The following is a 22727-nucleotide window of genomic DNA, read 5'->3' as shown; positions in this document are numbered from 1 at the left end:
TGCACTCAGCACAGATATATCATGCAGCACACTGAGCACAGATATGGTATGGAGCGTTTTTTTCAGGCAGAGAAGAGAACGGATAAAAAACTGGTGGTCACTATCAGCAAAACTCTGCACTGTACTCCTCCTAACAGCTGCTCCCCAATCCTCCCCACAATAGTAAAATAAACAAGCAAAAAAGCAATCAGATCAACTGTCTCCTCTCGTATATAAATGGAGAGGATGCCAGCCAAGTCCTCTCCCTATCAATCTCAATGCACGTGTGAAAATGGCGGCGACGCGCGACTGCTTATATAGAATCCGAATCTCGCGAGAATCCGACAGCGGGATGATGACGTTCGGGCGCGCTCGGGTTAGCCGAGCAAGGCGGGAGGATCCGAGTCTGCTCGGACCCGTGTAAAAAAAGGTAAAGCTCGGGTGGGTTCGGTTTCTCGGAAACCGAACCCGCTCATCACTAGTCATTTCTGAGGAAAAATATGGATTCTTCTTTTTTCATGGAAAGGTATCAACAAAATTATTCACGTCTGTAATTAATTAATAATTTTATTTATATAGCGGTCTTTCTCCAACAAGACTCAAGTCGCTTTAAAGGCATCAAAACCAAGGCACATAGTATAAAAGATTAATAGAGTAATACAGAAGTAAATTAGAAAACCTAGGGTGCACAGTAAGCGTAATGCAGGATTGGTGCAGATATTTTTTGGGTAATAACTTCCATGGGTTATATATTCCACCCAAAAGAGGTACCATTGGAGGCAGCCATGTTGGGCACACTACGTAGGATTGCCCTGTATAATGCAACCTGTGAAACTGACATTCACTGTTCTCGATGTTGAGTAGAACTTGGTGAATTATTAATGAATTTGGTGAACTCAGAATATCGTTACCTCAGTGAGGTGTGATGTGGCTAGTGTGGCTTCAGTCACCTTCTCTGGGACTGTGGTTCTAGAGTGTGTTCTTCAGTCATTACCGTCAGCAGAAGGAATGCTATCACATACTGTAGGCAAGGAAGGGAATAGGACACAGAATACACATTTATTTCATAAGTGCAAGGTTTTACAGTACCTACTTTGTACAGTGTGAAAACATCTTTAATTCTTTTGATTTTTCATGCGCATATCCTCAACTATCTTATTCATTTCTCTCACGCGCTCTTCAAGCCGTCGTGCTCGCTCAGCTTTGGTTGTCTCATCGATGTCAAGAAGCGATGTAAGTTCAGGCCGCGATATGCTGTCACTTAGGGACGATTTGTTGGCTGGTATTGTGTGACACTGGATGGGCTCAGCACTGTCTGCAGTTCTAGAGATACTTTTGGACATGGCCAGTGAGGAAAATGATGTGGCCTTAGCAGCGTTGGTTCCTCCTGGAATAGGAGCAATCAGGGAAACACCATATTGTGGGGTGGGTATGGAGAACAAGTCAGCTCCTGTACTTTGCTGGCAGGGCAGGAATGATGTAGGTTGACCAGAAGGAGAATTTGGTGACCCCACAGGAAGAGATGCAGAAGATGACGTTGGAAGTGTATCGGAGAAGCTGGATAACGTATGGACAGTTTTAGTTTCTTGGTTTGTTACAGAGTCCTCAAGGTCATTTGTCTTTTTTACATTTTCCACATTGTCCAAAGAGGATATTTTTCTTTTGATTTGTTTCCTCCTCACAGGAATCTATTTCACAACAAGAGAGAAACACAAGTTATAGTTTCTGTAATCTGTAATGACATTGCTGGGGATAGAAACATAGAATGTGGCGGCAGATAAGAAGCTCTTGGCCCATCTAGTCTGCCCATTTTTTTTTAATCACTTTGGTAACTTCAACTTTATTTGATCCTTACCGTATTTCTTTGTAAGGAGATCTTTATGTCTATCCCAAGCATGTTTCAATTACTCTACTGTCCTCACCTCTCCGACCTCTGATGGAAGGCTGTTCCACTTGTCCACTACTCTTTCCGTGAAGTAATTTTTCCTCAAATTTGCTCTGAACCTTTGTCACCATTGTCAGCACTTTTAATGTTATGTCTCCCCCCAGTCTCAGTGCATGTCCCTGAGTTCTATTACTACAGTACATTTACTTTGAAGAATGTTTCCTTCCTGGACTTTGTTAAAACCCCTGATATATGTGACAGTCTCTATCATGTCCCCCCTTTCCCTTCTCTGCTCCATACTATACATACTGAGATTTCTTAGTCTTTCTGGGTATGTTGTGTGATGTAGGCCGTGCACCATTTTAGTTGTCCTTCTTTGTACAGTCTCTAATGTATTAATATCCTTCTGAAGATATGGCCTCCAGAACTGGACACAGTATTCTAGATGAGGCTGGACCAATGACCTATACAGTGGCATTATTACTTCTTTCTTTCTGCTGCTGATTGCTCTCCCAAATGCACCAAGCATCTGACTAGTCTTCCTCATTGCTGTGTTACATTGCTTACCTGCCTTTATGTCACCTGAAATAGTGACTCCTAGATCCCTTTCCTCCTCAGTAGTTTCCAGTATAGTGCCATTAATACTATATTTATCCTTTATGTCACCTGAAATAGTGACTCCTAGATCCCTTTCCTCCTCAGTAGTTCCCAGTATAGTGCCATTAATACTATATTTATCCTTTATGTCACCTGAAATAGTGACTCCTAGATCCCTTTCCTCCTCAGTAGTTCCCAGTATAGTGCCATTAATACTATATTTATCCTTTATGTCACCTGAAATAGTGACTCCTAGATCCCTTTCCTCCTCAGTAGTTTCCAGTATAGTGCCATTAATACTATATTTATCCTTTATGTCACCTGAGATAGTGACTCCTAGATCCCTTTCCTCCTCAGTAGTTTCCAGTATAGTGCCATTAATACTATATTTATCCTTTATGTCACCTGAGATAGTGACTCCTAGATCCCTTTCCTCCTCAGTAGTTCCCAGTATAGTGCCATTAATACTATATTTATCCTCTATGTCACCTGAAATAGTGACTCCTAGATCCCTTTCCTCCTCAGTAGTTTCCAGTATAGTGCCATTAATACTAGATTTATCCTTTATGTCACCTGAAATAGTGACTCCTAGACCCCTTTCCTCCTCAGTAGTCCCCAGTATAGAGCCATTAATACTATATTTATCCTTTATGTCACCTGAAATAGTGACTCCTAGATCCCTTTCCTCCTCAGTAGTTTCCAGTATAGTGCCATTAATACTATATTTATCCTTTATGTCACCTGAGATATTGACTCCTAGATCCCTTTACTCCTCAGTAGTCCCCAGTATAGCGCCATTAATACTATATTTATCCTTTATGTCACCTGAGATAGTGACTACTAGATCCCTATCCTCCTCAGTAGTTTCCAGTATAGTGCCATTAATACTATATTTATCCTATATGTCACCTGAAATAGTGACTCCTAGGTCCGTTTCCTCCTCAGTAGTTTCCAGTATAGTGCCATTAATACTATATTTAGCCTTTGGATTTTTGAGACTCGAGTGCATGATTTTGGATTAAACTGTAATTGCCACACTCTTGACCATTCCTCCGGAAATTTTTCGGGTTTTGGTTTTGGATTCGGTTTCGCGGCCGTGTTTTGGATTCGGACGCGTTTTGGCAAAACCTCCCTTAAAATTTTTTGTCGGATTCGGGTGTTTTTTTTCCAAAACCCCTTTAAAAACAGCTTAAATCATAGAATTTGGGGGTAATTTTGATCCTATAGTATTATTAACCTCAATAACCATAATTTCCACTCATTTCCAGTCTATTCTGAACACCTCACAATATTATTTTTAGTCCTAAAATTTGCATCAAGGTCGCTGGATGACTAAGCTAAGCGACCCAAGTGTGCGGCACAAACACCTGGCCCATCTAGGAGTGGCACTGCAGTGTCAGACAGGATGGCACTTATAAAAATTGTCCCCAAACAGCACATTATGCAAAGATAAATAAATTTAAAAAAAAGAGGTGCAAGATGGAATTGTCCTTGGGCCCTCCCACCCACCCTTATGTTGTTTAAACAGGACATGCACACTTTAACAAACCCATCATTTCAGCGACAGGGTCTGCCACACGACTGTGGCTGAAATGACTGGTTGGTTTGGGCCCCCACCAAAAAAAGAAGCAATCAAGCTCTCCTTGCTCAAACTGGCTCTACAGAGGCAAGATGTCCACCTCATCATCATCCTCCGATTCCTCACCCCTTTCACTGTGTACAGCCCCCTCCTCACAGAGTATTAATTCGTCCTCACTGGAATCCACCATCTCAGGTCCCTGTGTACTTTCTGGAGGCAATTGCTGGTGAATGTCTCCACGGAGGAATTGATTATAATTCATTTTGATGAACATCATCTTCTCCACATTTTGTGGAAGTAACCTCGTACGCCGATCGCTGACAAGGTGACCGGCGGCACTGAACACTCTTTCGGAGTACACACTGGAGGGGGGGCAACTTAGATAAAATAAAGCCAGTTTGTGCAAGGGCCTCCAAATTGCCTCTTTTTCCTGCCAGTATACGTACGGCTGTCTGACGTGCCTACTTGGATGCTGTCACTCATATAATCCTCCACCATTCTTTCAATGGTGACAGAATCATATGCAGTGACCGTAGACGACATGTCAGTAATCGTTGGCAGGTCCTTCAGTCCTGACCAGATGTCAGTTTTCGCTCCTGACTGCCCTGCATCACCGCCAGCGGGTGGTTTTGGAAATCTGATCCTTTTCCTGGCAGCTCCAGTGGCAGTAGAAAATGAAGGAGGAGCTGTTGGCGGGTCACGTTCCGCTTGACTTGACAAGTGTCTCACCAGCAGGTCTTTGAACATGTGCAGACTTGTGTCTGCCGGAACGAGAGATACAACGTAGGCTTTAAACCTAGGATCGAGCACGGTGGCCAAAATGTAGTGCTCTGATTTCAACAGATTGACCGCCCGTGAATCCTGGTTAATGAAGGGCTCCATCCACAAGTCCCACATGCCTAGCGGAATCGCTCCGTTTTAGCTCCTCCAATCTCTCCAGCTGCTTCTGCAAAAGCCTGATGAGGGGAATGACCTGACTCAGGCTGGCAGTGTCTGAACTGACTTGACGTGTGGCAGTTCAAAGGGTTGCAGAACCTTGCACAACGTTGAAATCATTCTCCACTGCGCTTGAGTCAGGTGCATTCCCCCTCCTTTGCCTATATCGTAGGCAGATGTATAGGCTTGAATGGCCTTTTGCTGCTCCTCCATCCTCTGAAGCATATTCCACCTCGTTACCACCTCTTGCTTCAGCTGATGGTGGGGCAGGTTCAGGAGTGTTTGCTGGAGCTCCAGTCTTCGGCACGGGGTGGCTGAATGCCGACAGTGGCCCGCAATTCTTTGGGCCACCGACAGCATCACTTGTACGCCGCTGTCGTTTTTTTTTAAATTCTGCACCACCAAATTCAATGTATGTGCAAAACATGGGACGTGCTGGAATTTGCCCACATGTAATGCACGCACAATATTGGTGGCGTTGTCCAATGTCACAAATCCCCAGGAGAGTCCAATTGGGGTAAGCCAATCTGCGATGATGTTCCTCAGTTTCCGTAAGAGGTTGTCAGCTGTGTGCCTCTTATGGAAAGCGGTGATACAAAGCGTAGCCTGCCTAGGAACGAGTTGGCGTTTGCGAGATGCTGCTACTGGTGCCGCCGCTGCTGTTGTTGCTGCGGGAGGCAATACATCTACCCAGTGGGCTGTCACAGTCATGTAGTCCTGAGTCTGCCCTGCTCGACTTGTCCACATGTCCGTCGTTAAGTGAAATTTGGTACAACTGCATTTTTTAGGACACTGGTGAGTCTTTTTCTGATGTCTGTGTACATTCTCAGTATCGCCTGCCTAGAGAAGTGGAACCTAGATGGTATTTGGTACCGGGGACACACTACCTCAAGAAATTCTCTAAGTCCCTGTGAACTAACGCCGGATACCGGACGCACCTCTAACACCAACACAGCTGCCAAGGCCCGAGTTATCCGCTTTACAACAGGATGATTGCTGTGCTATTTCATCTTCCTCGCAAAGGACTGTTGGACAGTCAATTGCTTACTGGAAGTAGTACAAGTGGTCTTCCAACTTCCCCTCTGGGATGATGATCGACTCCCAGCAGCAACAACAGCAGCGCCAGCAGCAGTAGACGTTACACTCAAGGATCCATCGGAGGAATCCCAGTCAGGAGAGTACTCGTCAGACTTGCCAGTGACATGGCCTGCAGGACTATTGGCTTTCCTGTCTAAGGAGGAAATTGACACTGAGGGAGTTGGTGGTGTGGTTTGCAGGAGCTTGGGTACAAGAGGAAGGGATTTAGTTGTCAGTGGACTGCTTCCGCTGTCACGCAAAGTTTTTGAACTTGTCAATGACTTCTGATGAATGCGCTCCAGGTGACGTATAAGGGAGGATGTTTCGAGGTGGTTAAAGTCCTTACCCCTACTTATTACAGCTTGACAAAGGCAACACACGGCTTGACACCAGTTGTCTGCATTTCTGTTGAAATAATTCCATACCGAAGAGGTGCTTTTTTTGGTATTTTGACCAGGCATGTATTCATCCCACAGACAACAGGTGTCTCCCCGGGTGCCTGACTTAAACAAACCACCTCACCGTCAGAATCCTCCTTGTCAATTTCCTCCTCAGCGCCAGCAACACCCATATCCTCATCCTGGTGTACTTCAACAGTGACATCTTCAATTTGACTATCAGGAACTGGACTGTGGGTGCTCCTTCCAGCACTTGCAGGGGGCGTGCAAATGGTGGAAGGCGCAAGCTCTTCCCGTCCAGTGTTGGGAAGGTCAGGCATCACAACCGACACAATTGGACTCTCCTTGGGGATTTGTGATTTAGAAGAACGCATAGTTCTTTGCGGTGCTTTTGCCAGCTTAACTCTTTTCATTTTTCTAGCGGGAGGATGAGTGCTTCCATCCTCAGGTGAAGCTGAACCACTAGCCATGAACATAGGACAGGGCCTCAGCCGTTCCTTGCCACTCCGTGTCGTAAATAACACACTTGCAAGTTTACGCTTCTCCTCAGACGCTTTTAATTTAGATTTTTGGGTCATCATTTTACTGAACTTTTTGGATTTTACACGCTCTCTACTATGACATTGGGCATCGGCCTTGGCAGATGACGTTGATGGCATTTCATCGTCTCGGCCATGACTAGTGGCAGCAGCTTCAGCACTAGGTGGAAGTGGATCTTGATCTTCCCCTATTTTACCCTCCACATTTTTGTTCTCCATTTTTTAATGTGTGGAATTATATGCCAGTAATATTATTATATCAATAGCAATGGCCTACTGTACTGTACTACTATATACTGCTCACAACAATGCAGCACAGATATGGATACTTGAAGTGACACGGAGCTGCAAGATACAACAATGGCCTACTGTACTGTACAACTATATACTGTTGGTCACCAAAATGCTGCACTGTACTACTATATATATTAGTGATGAGCAGATTCGGTTCGTCGGAATCCGAACCCCCCCGAACTTCACCCATTTTACACGGTTTCGAGGCAGATTCTAATCTTCCCGCCTTGCTCGTTTAACCAGAGCGCGCCCGAACGTCATCATCCCGCTGTCGGATTCTCGCGAGATTCAGATTCTATATAAGGAGCCGCGCGTCGCCGCCATTTTTCTCTCGTGCATTGGAAATGATAGTAAGAGGACCTGGCTGGCGTCCTCTCAGTTTTGTTCAGGGGGCTGCAAATATCTGTGCTCACTGCTTTATTGTGGGGACTGGGGACCAGCAGTATTATATAGGAGGAGTACAGTGCAGAGTTTTGCTGACCAGTGACCACCAGTATTATACGTTCTCTGCCTAAAAAACGCTCCATATCTGTGCTCAGTGTGCTGCATATATCTGTGCTCACACTGCTTTATTGTGGGGACACTGCTTTATTTGCTGACCAGTGACCATTGACCACCAGTATTATACATTCTCTGCCTGAAAAACGCTCCATATCTGTGCTCAGTGTGCTGCATATATCTGTGCTCACACTGCTTTATTGTGGGGACTGGGGACCACCAGTATTATATAGGAGGAGTACAGTGCAGAGTTTTGGTGACCAGTGACCACCGGTATTATACGTTCTCTGCCTGAAAAACGCTCCATGTCTGTGCTCAGTGTGCTGCATATATCTGTGCTCACACTGCTTTATTGTGGGGACTGGGGACCACCAGTATTATATAGGAGGAGTACAGTGCAGAGTTTTGCTGACCAGTGACCACCAGTATTATACGTTGTCTGCCTGAAAAACGCTCCATATTTGTGCTCAGTGTGCTGCATATATCTGTGCTCACACTGCTTTATTGTGGGGACTGGGGACCACCAGTATTATATAGGAGGAGTACAGTGCAGAGTTTTGCTGACCAGTGACCACCAGTATTATACGTTGTCTGCCTGAAAAACACTCCATATTTGTGCTCAGTGTGCTGCATATATCTGTGCTCACACTGCTTTATTGTGGGGACTGGGGACCACCAGTATTATATAGGAGGAGTACAGTGCAGAGTTTTGCTGACCAGTGACCACCAGTATTATACGTTCTCTGCCTGAAAAAGCTTCATATCTGTGCTCAGTGTGCTGCATATATCTGTGCTCGCCTCACACTGCTTTATTGTGGGGACTGGGGACCACGAATATTATATAGGAGGAGTACAGTGCAGAGTTTTGCTGACCAGTGACCACCAGTATTATACGTTGTCTGCCTGAAAAACGCTCCATATCTGTGCTCAGTGTGCTGCATATATCTGTGCTCACACTGCTTTATTGTGGGGACTGGGGACCACCAGTATTATATAGGAGGAGTACAGTGCAGAGTTTTGCTGACCAGTGACCACCGGTATTATATGTTCTCTGCCTGAAAAATGCTCCATATCTGTGCTCAGTGTGCTGCATATATCTGTGCTCACACTGCTTTATTGTGGGGACTGGGGACCACCAGTATTATATAGGAGGAGTACAGTGCAGAGTTTTGCTGACCAGTGACCACCAGTATTATACGTTGTCTGCCTGAAAAACGCTCCATATTTGTGCTCAGTGTGCTGCATATATCTGTGCTCGCCTCACACTGCTTTATTGTGGGGACTGGGGACCACGAATATTATATAGGAGGAGTACAGTGCAGAGTTTTGCTGACCAGTGACCACCAGTATTATACGTTGTCTGCCTGAAAAACGCTCCATATCTGTGCTCAGTGTGCTGCATATATCTGTGCTCACACTGCTTTATTGTGGGGACACTGCTTTATTTGCTGACCAGTGACCATTGACCACCAGTATTATACATTCTCTGCCTGAAAAACGCTCCATATCTGTGCTCAGTGTGCTGCATATATCTGTGCTCACACTGCTTTATTGTGGGGACTGGGGACCACCAGTATTATATAGGAGGAGTACAGTGCAGAGTTTTGGTGACCAGTGACCACCGGTATTATACGTTCTCTGCCTGAAAAACGCTCCATGTCTGTGCTCAGTGTGCTGCATATATCTGTGCTCACACTGCTTTATTGTGGGGACTGGGGACCACCAGTATTATATAGGAGGAGTACAGTGCAGAGTTTTGCTGACCAGTGACCACCAGTATTATACGTTGTCTGCCTGAAAAACGCTCCATATTTGTGCTCAGTGTGCTGCATATATCTGTGCTCACACTGCTTTATTGTGGGGACTGGGGACCACCAGTATTATATAGGAGGAGTACAGTGCAGAGTTTTGCTGACCAGTGACCACCAGTATTATACGTTGTCTGCCTGAAAAACACTCCATATTTGTGCTCAGTGTGCTGCATATATCTGTGCTCACACTGCTTTATTGTGGGGACTGGGGACCACCAGTATTATATAGGAGGAGTACAGTGCAGAGTTTTGCTGACCAGTGACCACCAGTATTATACGTTCTCTGCCTGAAAAAGCTTCATATCTGTGCTCAGTGTGCTGCATATATCTGTGCTCGCCTCACACTGCTTTATTGTGGGGACTGGGGACCACGAATATTATATAGGAGGAGTACAGTGCAGAGTTTTGCTGACCAGTGACCACCAGTATTATACGTTGTCTGCCTGAAAAACGCTCCATATCTGTGCTCAGTGTGCTGCATATATCTGTGCTCACACTGCTTTATTGTGGGGACTGGGGACCACCAGTATTATATAGGAGGAGTACAGTGCAGAGTTTTGCTGACCAGTGACCACCGGTATTATATGTTCTCTGCCTGAAAAATGCTCCATATCTGTGCTCAGTGTGCTGCATATATCTGTGCTCACACTGCTTTATTGTGGGGACTGGGGACCACCAGTATTATATAGGAGGAGTACAGTGCAGAGTTTTGCTGACCAGTGACCACCAGTATTATACGTTGTCTGCCTGAAAAACGCTCCATATTTGTGCTCAGTGTGCTGCATATATCTGTGCTCACACTGCTTTATTGTGGGGACTGGGGACCACCAGTATTATATAGGAGGAGTACAGTGCAGAGTTTTGCTGACCAGTGACCACCAGTATTATACGTTGTCTGCCTGAAAAACACTCCATATTTGTGCTCAGTGTGCTGCATATATCTGTGCTCACACTGCTTTATTGTGGGGACTGGGGACCACCAGTATTATATAGGAGGAGTACAGTGCAGAGTTTTGCTGACCAGTGACCACCAGTATTATACGTTCTCTGCCTGAAAAAGCTTCATATCTGTGCTCAGTGTGCTGCATATATCTGTGCTCGCCTCACACTGCTTTATTGTGGGGACTGGGGACCACGAATATTATATAGGAGGAGTACAGTGCAGAGTTTTGCTGACCAGTGACCACCAGTATTATACGTTGTCTGCCTGAAAAACGCTCCATATCTGTGCTCAGTGTGCTGCATATATCTGTGCTCACACTGCTTTATTGTGGGGACTGGGGACCACCAGTATTATATAGGAGGAGTACAGTGCAGAGTTTTGCTGACCAGTGACCACCAGTATTATACGTTCTCTGCCTGAAAAAGCTTCATATCTGTGCTCAGTGTGCTGCATATATCTGTGCTCGCCTCACACTGCTTTATTGTGGGGACTGGGGACCACGAATATTATATAGGAGGAGTACAGTGCAGAGTTTTGCTGACCAGTGACCACCAGTATTATACGTTGTCTGCCTGAAAAACGCTCCATATCTGTGCTCAGTGTGCTGCATATATCTGTGCTCACACTGCTTTATTGTGGGGACTGGGGACCACCAGTATTATATAGGAGGAGTACAGTGCAGAGTTTTGGTGACCAGTGACCACCGGTATTATATGTTCTCTGCCTGAAAAATGCTCCATATCTGTGCTCAGTGTGCTGCATATATCTGTGCTCACACTGCTTTATTGTGGGGACTGGGGACCACCAGTATTATATAGGAGGAGTACAGTGCAGAGTTTTACTGACCAGTGACCACCAGTATTATACGTTCTCTGCCTGAAAAACGCTCCATATCTGTGCTCAGTGTGCTGCATATATCTGTGCTCACACTGCTTTATTGTGGGGACTGGGGACCACCAGTATTATATAGGAGGAGTACAGTGCAGAGTTTTGCTGACCAGTGACCAGTGACCACCAGTATTATACGTTCTCTGCCTGAAAAACGCTCCATATCTGTGCTGCATTGTAGTATATAGTAGGAGTACAGTGCATAATTTTGCTGACCACCAGTATATAATATATAGCAGTACGGTACAGTAGGCCACTGCTCTACCTACCTCTGTGTCGTCAAGTATACTATCCATCCATACTTGTGGTGCATTTCAGTTTTGCACAGTTTGCTGACCACCGGTATATAATATATAGCAGTACGGTACAGAAAGCCACTGCTCTACCTACCTCTGTGTCGTCAAGTATACTATCCATCCATACCTGTGGTGCATTTCAGTTTTGCACAGTTTGCTGACCACCAGTATATAATATATAGCAGTACGGTACAGTAGGCCACTGCTCTACCTACCTCTGTGTCGTCAAGTATACTATCCATCCATGCCTGTGGTGCATTTCAGTTTTGCACAGTATATATAGTAGTAGGCCATTGCTATTGATACTGGCATATAATTCCACACATTAAAAAATGGAGAACAAAAATGTGGAGGGTAAAATAGGGAAAGATCAAGATCCACTTCCACCTAGTGCTGAAGCTGCTGCCACTAGCCATGGCCGAGATGATGAAATGCCATCAACGTCGTCTGCCAAGGCCGATGCCCAATGTCATAGTAGAGAGCATGTAAAATCCAAAAAACTAAAGTTCAGTAAAATTACCCAAAAATCTAAATTAAAAGCGTCTGAGGAGAAGCGTAAACTTGCCAATATGCCATTTACGACACTGAGTGGCAAGGAACGGCTGAGGCCCTGGCCTATGTTCATGGCTAGTGGTTCAGCTTCACATGAGGATGGAAGCACTCATCCTCTCGCTAGAAAACTGCAGTGCCACTCCTAGATGGGCCAGGTGTTTGTGTCGGCCACTTGGGTCGCTTAGCTTAGTCACACAGCTACCTCATTGCGTCTCTTTATTTCTTTGCATCATGTGCTGTTTGGGGACTATTTTTTTTGAAGTGCCATCCTGTCTGACACTGCAGTGCCACTCCTAGATGGGCCAGGTGTTTGTGTCGGCCACTTGGGCCGCTTAGCTTAGTCACACAGCTACCTCATTGCGCCTCTTTTTTTCTTTGCATCATGTGCTGTTTGGGGACTATTTTTTTGAAGTGCCATCCTGTCTCACTGAGTGGCAAGGAACGGCTGAGGCCCTGGCCTATGTTCATGGCTAGTGGTTCAGCTTCACATGAGGATGGAAGCACTCATCCTCTCGCTAGAAAACTGCAGTGCCACTCCTAGATGGGCCAGGTGTTTGTGTTCGCCACTTGTGTCGCTTAGCTTAGCCATCCAGCGACCTTGGTGCACCTCTTTTTTTCTTTGCATCATGTGCTGTTTGGGGACTATTTTTTAAATATGCCATCCTGTCTGACACTGCAGTGCCACTCCTAGATGAGCCAGGTGTTTGTGTCGTCCACTTGGGTCGCTTAGCTTAGCCATCCAGCGACCTCAGTGCAAATTTTAGGACTAAAAATAATATTGTGAGGTGTTCAGAATAGACTGGAAATGAGTGGAAATTATGGTTATTGAGGTTAATAATACTATGGGATCAAAATGACCCCCAAATTCTATGATTTAAGCTGTTTTTGAGGGTTTCTGTAAAAAAAAAAACGAATCCAAAACACACCCGAATCCGACAAAAAAATTTCAGGGAGGTTTTGCCAAAACGCGTCCGAATACAAAACACGGCCGCGGAAGCGAATCCAAAACCAAAACACAAAACCCTAAAAATGTCCGGTGCACATCACTAAATTATATATACAGTATATACTGCTCACAACAATGCAGCACTGGATACTCTGGATACACTGGATACACATGGATACTCGAAGTGACACGGAGCTGCAAGATACAGCAATGGCCTACTGTATTGTACAACTATATACTGTTGGTCACCAAAATGCTGCACTGTACTACTATATATACTGCTCACAACAATGCAGCACAGATATGGATACTTGAAGTGACACGGAGCTGCAAGATACAGCAATGGCCTACTGTACTGTACAACTATATACTGTTGGTCACCAAAATGCTGCACTATACTACTATATATACTGCTCACAACAATGCAGCACAGATATGGATACTTGAAGTGACACGGGGCTGCAAGATACAGCAATGGCCTACTGTACTGTACAACTATATACTGTTGGTCACCAAAATGCTGCACTGTACTACTATATATACTGCTCCCAACAATGCAGCACAGATATGGATACTTGAAGTGACACGGAGCTGCAAGATACAGCAATGGCCTACTGTACTGTACAACTATATACTGGTGGTCACCAAAATGCTGCACTGTACTACTATATATATATATATACTGCTCACAACAATGCAGCACAGATATGGATACTTGAAGTGACACAGAGCTGCAAGATACAACAATGGCCTACTGTACTGTACAACTATATACTGTTGGTCACCAAAATGCTGCACTGTACTACTATATATATATATATATATATATATATATACTGCTCACAACAATGCAGCACAGATATGGATACTTGAAGTGACACAGAGCTGCAAGATACAACAATGGCCTACTGTACTGTACAACTATATACTGTTGGTCACCAAAATGCTACACTGTACTACTATATATATATATATATAGTATATACTGGTCACACAACAATGCAGCAGATTGAGCACTGATCATCAGGATACTGTCTAGAACTGAGTCTGACACGGAGCTGCAAGATACAACAATGGCCTACTGTACTGTACTAATATAATATACTGGTGGTCCCCACAATGCAGCACACTGAGCACAGATATTTGCAGCACACTGAGCACAGATATGGAGCTTTTCAGGCAGAGAACGTAGCCACGTCCTCTCCGTTCAATCTCCAATGTACGAGTAAAAATGGCGGCGACATGCGGCTCTTTATATGGAATACGAATCTCGCGAGAATCCGACAGCGGGATGATGACGTTCAGCCTCGTTCGGGTTAACCGAGCAAGGCGGGAAGATCCGAGGCTGCCTCGGACCCGTGCAAAATACGTGAAGTTCGGGGGGGTTCGGATCTCGACGAACCAAACCCGCTCATCTCTAGTTAGAACCTGTATGAATGGTGGTGTAGAATTTTACTTGTGGGCTCCCAATTTCAATGTCATAAATTGTATATAACAGAGTATAAACTACAGGAAAGAGGCAGAGGCCACCGGAACGGAGGCAGGGGCCAGTGGAGGAGAAGCGGGGCCACCAGAGAGAAGAAACAGGCCATGCAGAGAACTAATTATTGCTCTGTTTGTGTGACCACAGGCTGCCATCTTGATTTTTACACATGTAAACAACGCAAGGCATCCTATGTTTGTAAACCACATGTGTAAAGCATCAGAAAAAAGGCAGAATAATTTTTAACATGAACTGACGGTCGAGGTATCTCAAAGCACAGTAATAGAAATGCATTACAGAGAAAATATTAACCTATTAGTTACGGGGGGTGGTGGGTGGTGTGTGTGTATGTAATATTTATTATTGTGTCAATACTATTTGATTTGTAATGGTTCACTTCAGATTTATTGTGAAGGGGCAAACTTATTGATGGGAGCACTTTTTAGAGTGCACACTTCTGACAAGTACCACCATGCACATAGGTGCAATTGCATGCTGGTAATTGTGCCATAAATATTTAGTATAGCTCCCTTTAGCACCATGTGTGGTGCAACAGTTTAGTTAGTGTTAGTGAATCAAGAATTGAAAAAATCTCACCTGTTCCTCTCTCTCAGGATGAGTGAAATGCGTTGGTCCCAGAGAGGGATTTTCCTTCTTGGAATAAATTGCTTCTTCTAGGTGACATCTGGTCTCGTCCTTCTGTATTACAGCCACGGAGGATTTGTCCCTTCCAGGCCAGCGATTGCCATTTCCGCTACTTTCTGTAGTCATATTGCCGAGGTCATCCTGCTGGACTGATGGATCACTGCTAGGACTCACATCATCAGTCTCCGACCAAGAGTAGTCTAAGGAAAAGTCATCCTCTGTATTACTGGCAGTGCCTGTCCCAGGGCTGGAAATGGTGTCTTTGGGGTATCCGGTAATTAATTCCTGTGCGTGGAGGCAGAAAATCAGGTTAGAGCTGCACCAGTTAGAGTTATGACTCCCAGTAATACTGTGAGAGATATACACACATTTCTAGTATCTAGTTATTAGATTAGGAAAGAGAAAGATGAATCCATACGGTGGGTCTAATTCAGATGTGATTGGAGTTGCTATCTGTAGCAGGCGGCGTCGGGAGAGGGGGGGACAGGGTACAAATTACCTGGGCCCAGGTCTGTGGAGGGGCCCAGTGGGGACCCAGGTCCACGCCTCCTTTGATTAGGCCACGCCCCCTGTAAAGTACCTGGGCCCAGTCAGGCTCTCTACTGCCCTGGATGGGAGGCGTGCCATGCTCCTGTGAGTGGATGCTTCTCATGTGCTAGACACGCCCCCAAAGAGGAGAGGCCATGCCCTCAGCATACTGTGGTCACACCCCTTCCAATGGGGGGCAGGGGGAAGGTGTACCGGGGCCCAGGATTTCTCTTTGCAGCCCTGATTACATGCAGACACCTCCTGCGTTGTAGTGATCCAAGCAGTGTCCTAGGAGGCAGCATCGGATCCCTCACTCACCATCGGCGGCTTGCAGCACCCATAGAGCAACGCAAGCCGCTCATTGCAGAGTCTCCTGGCAACCACGGAGATCCCTGGCCTCTTCCTTCCCCCTAAACAGAGTGACATGCCTCCGTTTGTAGAAGCAGAGCCCGTAGCTGCTCCCTCCCCAGCCCCAAGCGGCATCAGACTGTCAATCACTGAAAGTCTGATGCTGAACTGCGCCCTGTGTTGCAGGACTCATTCACGCTCACGCAGAACGGGGCCTGTGCTTGCGCAAAGTACCGGTAATCTGTATTTTGCGGCGCAGGGCACATCTTCGTCCATATTATGGTTATTGAGGTTAATAATACTATGGGATCAAAATGACCCCCAAATTCTATGATTTAAGCTGTTTTTGAGGGTTTCTGTAAAAAATAACCGAATCAAAAATATATAACACACCCGAATCCGACAAAAAAATTTCAGGGAGGTTTTGCCAAAACGCATCCGAATACAAAACACGGCCACGGAAGCGAATCCAAAACCAAAACACAAAACCCTAAAAATGTCCGGTGCACATCACTAATATATATACAGTATATACTGCTCACAACAATGCAGCACAGATATGGATACTTGAAGTGACACGGAGCTGCAAGATACAGCAATGGCCTACTGTACTGTACAACTATATACTGTTGGTCACCAAAATGCTGCACTGTACTACTATATATATATATAGTATATACTGGTCACACAACAATGCAGCAGATTGAGCACTGATCATCAGGATACTGTCTAGAACTGAGTCTGACACGGAGCTGCAAGATACAACAATGGCCTACTGTACTGTACTAATATAATATACTGGTGGTCCCCACAATGCAGCACACTGAGCACAGATATTTGCAGCACACTCAGCACAGATATGGAGCTTTTCAGGCAGAGAACGTAGCCACGTCCTCTCCGTTCAATCCCCAATGTACGAGTGAAAATGGCGGCGACATGCGGCTCTTTATATGGAATACGAATCTCGCGAGAATCCGACAGCGGAATGATGACGTTCGGCCTCGTTCGGGTTAACCGAGCAAGGCGGGAAGATCCGAGGCTGCCTCGGACCCGTGTAAAATACGTGAAGTTCGGGGGGGTTCGGATCTCGACGAACCGAACCCGCTCATCTCTAGTTAGAACCTGTATGAATGGTGGTGTAGAATTTTACTTGTGGGCTCCCAATTTGAATGTCATAAATTGTATATAACAGAGTATAAACTACAGGAAAGAGGCAGAGGCCACCGGAACGGAGGCAGGGGCCAGTGGAGGAGAAGCGGGGCCACCAGAGAGAAGAAACAGGCCATGCAGAGAACTAATTATTGCTCTGTTTGTGTGACCACAGGCTGCCATCTTGATTTTTACACATGTAAACAACGCAAGGCATCCTATGTTTGTAAACCACATGTGTAAAGCATCAGAAAAAAGGCAGAATAATTTTTAACATGAACTGACGGTCGAGGTATCTCAAAGCACAGTAATAGAAATGCATTACAGAGAAAATATTAACCTATTAGTTACGGGGGGTGGTGGGTGGTGTGTGTGTGGGTAATATTTATTATTGTGTCAATACTATTTGATTTGTAATGGTTCACTTCAGATTTATTGTGAAGGGGCAAACTTATTGATGGGAGCACTTTTTAGAGTGCACACTTCTGACAAGTACCACCATGCACATAGGTGCAATTGCATGCTGGTAATTGTGCCATAAATATTTAGTATAGCTCCCTTTAGCACCATGTGTGGTGCAACAGTTTAGTTAGTGTTAGTGAATCAAGAATTGAAAAAATCTCACCTGTTCCTCTCTCTCAGGATGAGTGAAATGCGTTGGTCCCAGAGAGGGATTTTCCTTCTTGGAATAAATTGCTTCTTCTAGGTGACATCTGGTCTCGTCCTTCTGTATTACAGCCACGGAGGATTTGTCCCTTCCAGGCCAGCGATTGCCATTTCCGCTACTTTCTGTAGTCATATTGCCGAGGTCATCCTGCTGGACTGATGGATCACTGCTAGGACTCACATCATCAGTCTCCAACCAAGAGTAGTCTAAGGAAAAGTCATCCTCTGTATTACTGGCAGTGCCTGTCCCAGGGCAGGAAATGGTGTCTTTGGGGTATCCGGTAATTAATTCCTGTGCGTGGAGGCAGAAAATCAGGTTAGAGCTGCACCAGTTAGAGTTATGACTCCCAGTAATACTGTGAGAGATATACACACATTTCTAGTATCTAGTTATTAGATTAGGAAAGAGAAAGATGAATCCATACGGTGGGTCTGATTCAGATGTGATTGGAGTTGCTATCTGTAGCAGGCGGCGTCGGGAGAGGGGGGGACAGGGTACAAATTACCTGGGCCCAGGTCTGTGGAGGGTCCCAGTGGGGACCCAGGTCCACGCCTCCTTTGATTAGGCCATGCCCCCTGTAAAGTACCTGGGCCCAGTCAGGCTCTCTACTGCCCTGGATGGGAGGCGTGCCATGCTCCTGTGAGTGGATGCTTCTCATGTGCTAGACACGCCCCCAAAGAGGAGAGGCCATGCCCTCAGCATACTGTGGTCACACCCCCTCCAATGGGGGGCAGGGGGAAGGTGTACCGGGGCCCAGGATTTCTCTTTGCAGCCCTGATTACATGCAGACACCTCCTGCGTTGTAGTGATCCAAGCAGTGTCCTAGGAGGCAGCATCGGATCCCTCACTCACCATCGGCGGCTTGCAGCACCCATAGAGCAACGCAAGCCGCTCATTGCAGAGTCTCCTGGCAACCACAGAGATCCCTGGCCTCTTCCTTCCCCCTAAACAGAGTGACATGCCTCCGTTTGTAGAAGCAGAGCCCGTAGCTGCTCCCTCCCCAGCCCCAAGCGGCATCAGACTGTCAATCACTGAAAGTCTGATGCTGAACTGCGCCCTGTGTTGCAGGACTCATTCACGCTCACGCAGAACGGGGCCTGTGCTTGCGCAAAGTACCGGTAATCTGTATTTTGCGGCGCAGGGCACATCTTCGTCCATATTATGGTTATTGAGGTTAATAATACTATGGGATCAAAATGACCCCCAAATTCTATGATTTAAGCTGTTTTTGAGGGTTTCTGTAAAAAAAAACCGAATCAAAAATATATAACACACCCGAATCCGACAAAAAAATTTCAGGGAGGTTTTGCCAAAATGCATCCGAATACAAAACACGGCCACGGAAGCGAATCCAAAACCAAAACACAAAACCCTAAAAATGTCCGGTGCACATCACTAATATATATACAGTATATACTGCTCACAACAATGCAGCACAGATATGGATACTTGAAGTGACACGGAGCTGCATGATACAGCAATGGCCTACTGTACTGTACAACTATATACTGTTGGTCACCAAAATGCTGCACTGTACTACTATATATATATATAGTATATACTGGTCACACAACAATGCAGCAGATTGAGCACTGATCATCAGGATACTGTCTAGAACTGAGTCTGACACGGAGCTGCAAGATACAACAATGGCCTACTGTACTGTACTAATATAATATACTGGTGGTCCCCACAATGCAGCACACTGAGCACAGATATTTGCAGCACACTGAGCACAGATATAAAGCTTTTCAGGCTGAGAACGTAGCCACGTCCTCTCCGTTCAATCTCCAATGTACGAGTGAAAATGGCAGCGACATGCGGCTCTTTATATGGAATACGAATCTCGCGAGAATCCGACAGCGGGATGATGACGTTCGGCCTCGTTCGGGTTAACCGAGCAAGGCGGGAAGATCCGAGGCTGCCTCGGACCCGTGTAAAATACGTGAAGTTCGGGGGGGTTCGGATATCGACGAACCGAACCCGCTCATCTCTAGTTAGAACCTGTATGAATGGTGGTGTAGAATTTTACTTGTGGGCTCCCAATTTCAATGTCATAAATTGCATATAACAGAGTATAAACTACAGGAAAGAGGCAGAGGCCACCGGAACGGAGGCAGGGGCCAGTGGAGGAGAAGCGGGGCCACCAGAGAGAAGAAACAGGCCATGCAGAGAACTAATTATTGCTCTGTTTGTGTGACCACAGGCTGCCATCTTGATTTTTACACATGTAAACAACGCAAGGCATCCTATGTTTGTAAACCACATGTGTAAAGCATCAGAAAAAAGGCAGAATAATTTTTAACATGAACTGACGGTCGAGGTATCTCAAAGCACAGTAATAGAAATGCATTACAGAGAAAATATTAACCTATTAGTTACGGGGGGTGGTGGGTGGTGTGTGTGTGGGTAATATTTATTATTGTGTCAATACTATTTGATTTGTAATGGTTCACTTCAGATTTATTGTGAAGGGGCAAACTTATTGATGGGAGCACTTTTTAGAGTGCACACTTCTGACAAGTACCACCATGCACATAGGTGCAATTGCATGCTGGTAATTGTGCCATAAATATTTAGTATAGCTCCCTTTAGCACCATGTGTGGTGCAACAGTTTAGTTAGTGTTAGTGAATCAAGAATTGAAAAAATCTCACCTGTTCCTCTCTCTCAGAATGAGTGAAATGCGTTGGTCCCAGAGAGGGATTTTCCTTCTTGGAATAAATTGCTTCCTCTAGGTGACATCTGGTCTCATCCTTCTGTATTACAGCCACGGAGGATTTGTCCCTTCCAGGCCAGCGATTGCCATTTCCGCTACTTTCTGTAGTCATATTGCCGAGGTCATCCTGCTGGACTGATGGATCACTGCTAGGACTCACATCATCAGTCTCCAACCAAGAGTAGTCTAAGGAAAAGTCATCCTCTGTATTACTGGCAGTGCCTGTCCCAGGGCTGGAAATGGTGTCTTTGGGGTATCCGGTAATTAATTCCTGTGCGTGGAGGCAGAAAATCAGGTTAGAGCTGCACCAGTTAGAGTTATGACTCCCAGTAATACTGTGAGAGATATACACACATTTCTAGTATCTAGTTATTAGATTAGGAAAGAGAAAGATGAATCCATACGGTGGGTCTGATTCAGATGTGATTGGAGTTGCTATCTGTAGCAGGCGGCGTCGGGAGAGGGGGGGACAGGGTACAAATTACCTGGGCCCAGGTCTGTGGAGGGGCCCAGTGGGGAACCAGGTCCACGCCTCCTTTGATTAGGCCACGCCCCCTGTAAAGTACCTGGGCCCAGTCAGGCTCTCTACTGCCCTGGATGGGAGGCGTGCCATGCTCCTGTGAGTGGATGCTTCTAATGTGCTAGATACGCCCCCAAAGAGGAGAGGCCATGCCCTCAGCATACTGTGGTCACACCCCCTCCAAAGGGGGGCAGGGGGAAGGTGTACCGGGGCCCAGGATTTCTCTTTGCAGCCCTGATTACATGCAGACACCTCCTGCGTTGTAGTGATCCAAGCAGTGTCCTAGGAGGCAGCATCGGATCCCTCACTCACCATCGGCGGCTTGCAGCACCCATAGAGCAACGCAAGCCGCTCATTGCAGAGTCTCCTGGCAACCACGGAGATCCCTGGCCTCTTCCTTCCCCCTAAACAGAGTGACATGCCTCCGTTTGTAGAAGCAGAGCCCGTAGCTGCTCCCTCCCCAGCCCCAAGCGGCATCAGACTGTCAATCACTGAAAGTCTGATGCTGAACTGCGCCCTGTGTTGCAGGACTCATTCACGCTCACGCAGAACGGGGCCTGTGCTTGCGCAAAGTACCGGTAATCTGTATTTTGCGGCGCAGGGCACATCTTCGTCCATATTATGGTTATTGAGGTTAATAATACTATGGGATCAAAATGACCCCCAAATTCTATGATTTAAGCTGTTTTTGAGGGTTTCTGTAAAAAAAAAAACGAATCAAAAATATATAACACACCCGAATCCGACAAAAAAATTTCAGGGAGGTTTTGCCAAAACGCATCCGAATACAAAACACGGCCACGGAAGCGAATCCAAAACCAAAACACAAAACCCTAAAAATGTCCGGTGCACATCACTAATATATATACAGTATATACTGCTCACAACAATGCAGCACAGATATGGATACTTGAAGTGACACGGAGCTGCAAGATACAGCAATGGCCTACTGTACTGTACAACTATATACTGTTGGTCACCAAAATGCTGCACTGTACTATATATATATATATATATATATATATACTGCTCACAACAATGCAGCACAGATATGGATACTTGAATTGACACAGAGCTGCAAGATACAACAATGGCCTACTGTACTGTACAACTATATACTGTTGGTCACCAAAATGCTGCACTGTACTACTACTATATATATATATATAGTATATACTGGTCACACAACAATGCAGCAGATTGAGCACTGATCATCAGGATACTGTCTAGAACTGAGTCTGACACGGAGCTGCAAGATACAACAATGGCCTACTGTACTGTACTAATATAATATACTGGTGGTCCCCACAATGCAGCACACTGAGCACAGATATTTGCAGCACACTGAGCACAGATATGGAGCTTTTCAGGCAGAGAACGTAGCCACGTCCTCTCCGTTCAATCTCCAATGTACGAGTGAAAATGGCGGCGACATGCGGCTCTTTATATGG

General features: G+C 45.6%; 1 protein-coding gene across 5 annotated transcripts in view; it reads right to left on the bottom strand.

Annotated features, from left to right (window-relative positions):
• Positions 1-1019: 1019 nt before the first annotated feature.
• The window catches only part of LOC134993345 (dentin sialophosphoprotein-like), a 164985-nt gene continuing 143277 nt past the window's right edge, over positions 1020-22727 (bottom strand). For all 5 annotated transcript variants that reach the window (XM_063950866.1, XM_063950867.1, XM_063950869.1 and 2 more), the window contains 4 exons: positions 20695-21027; positions 17997-18329; positions 15299-15631; positions 1020-1667 (listed from right to left, as the gene is read on the bottom strand). In XM_063950866.1, the coding sequence (XP_063806936.1) occupies positions 1095-1667; positions 15299-15631; positions 17997-18329; positions 20695-21027 (1572 nt within the window). In that variant the 3' untranslated portion in view covers positions 1020-1094. The remainder of the gene's footprint in view (positions 1668-15298; positions 15632-17996; positions 18330-20694; positions 21028-22727) is intronic.

This window comes from Pseudophryne corroboree, chromosome 2 (genome assembly GCF_028390025.1).
Source record: "Pseudophryne corroboree isolate aPseCor3 chromosome 2, aPseCor3.hap2, whole genome shotgun sequence".
In the NCBI taxonomy this organism is placed as follows: domain Eukaryota; kingdom Metazoa; phylum Chordata; class Amphibia; order Anura; family Myobatrachidae; genus Pseudophryne; species Pseudophryne corroboree.
Note: the sequence above shows the minus strand (reverse complement) of the source record. Positions and strands in the feature narration are given on the sequence as shown.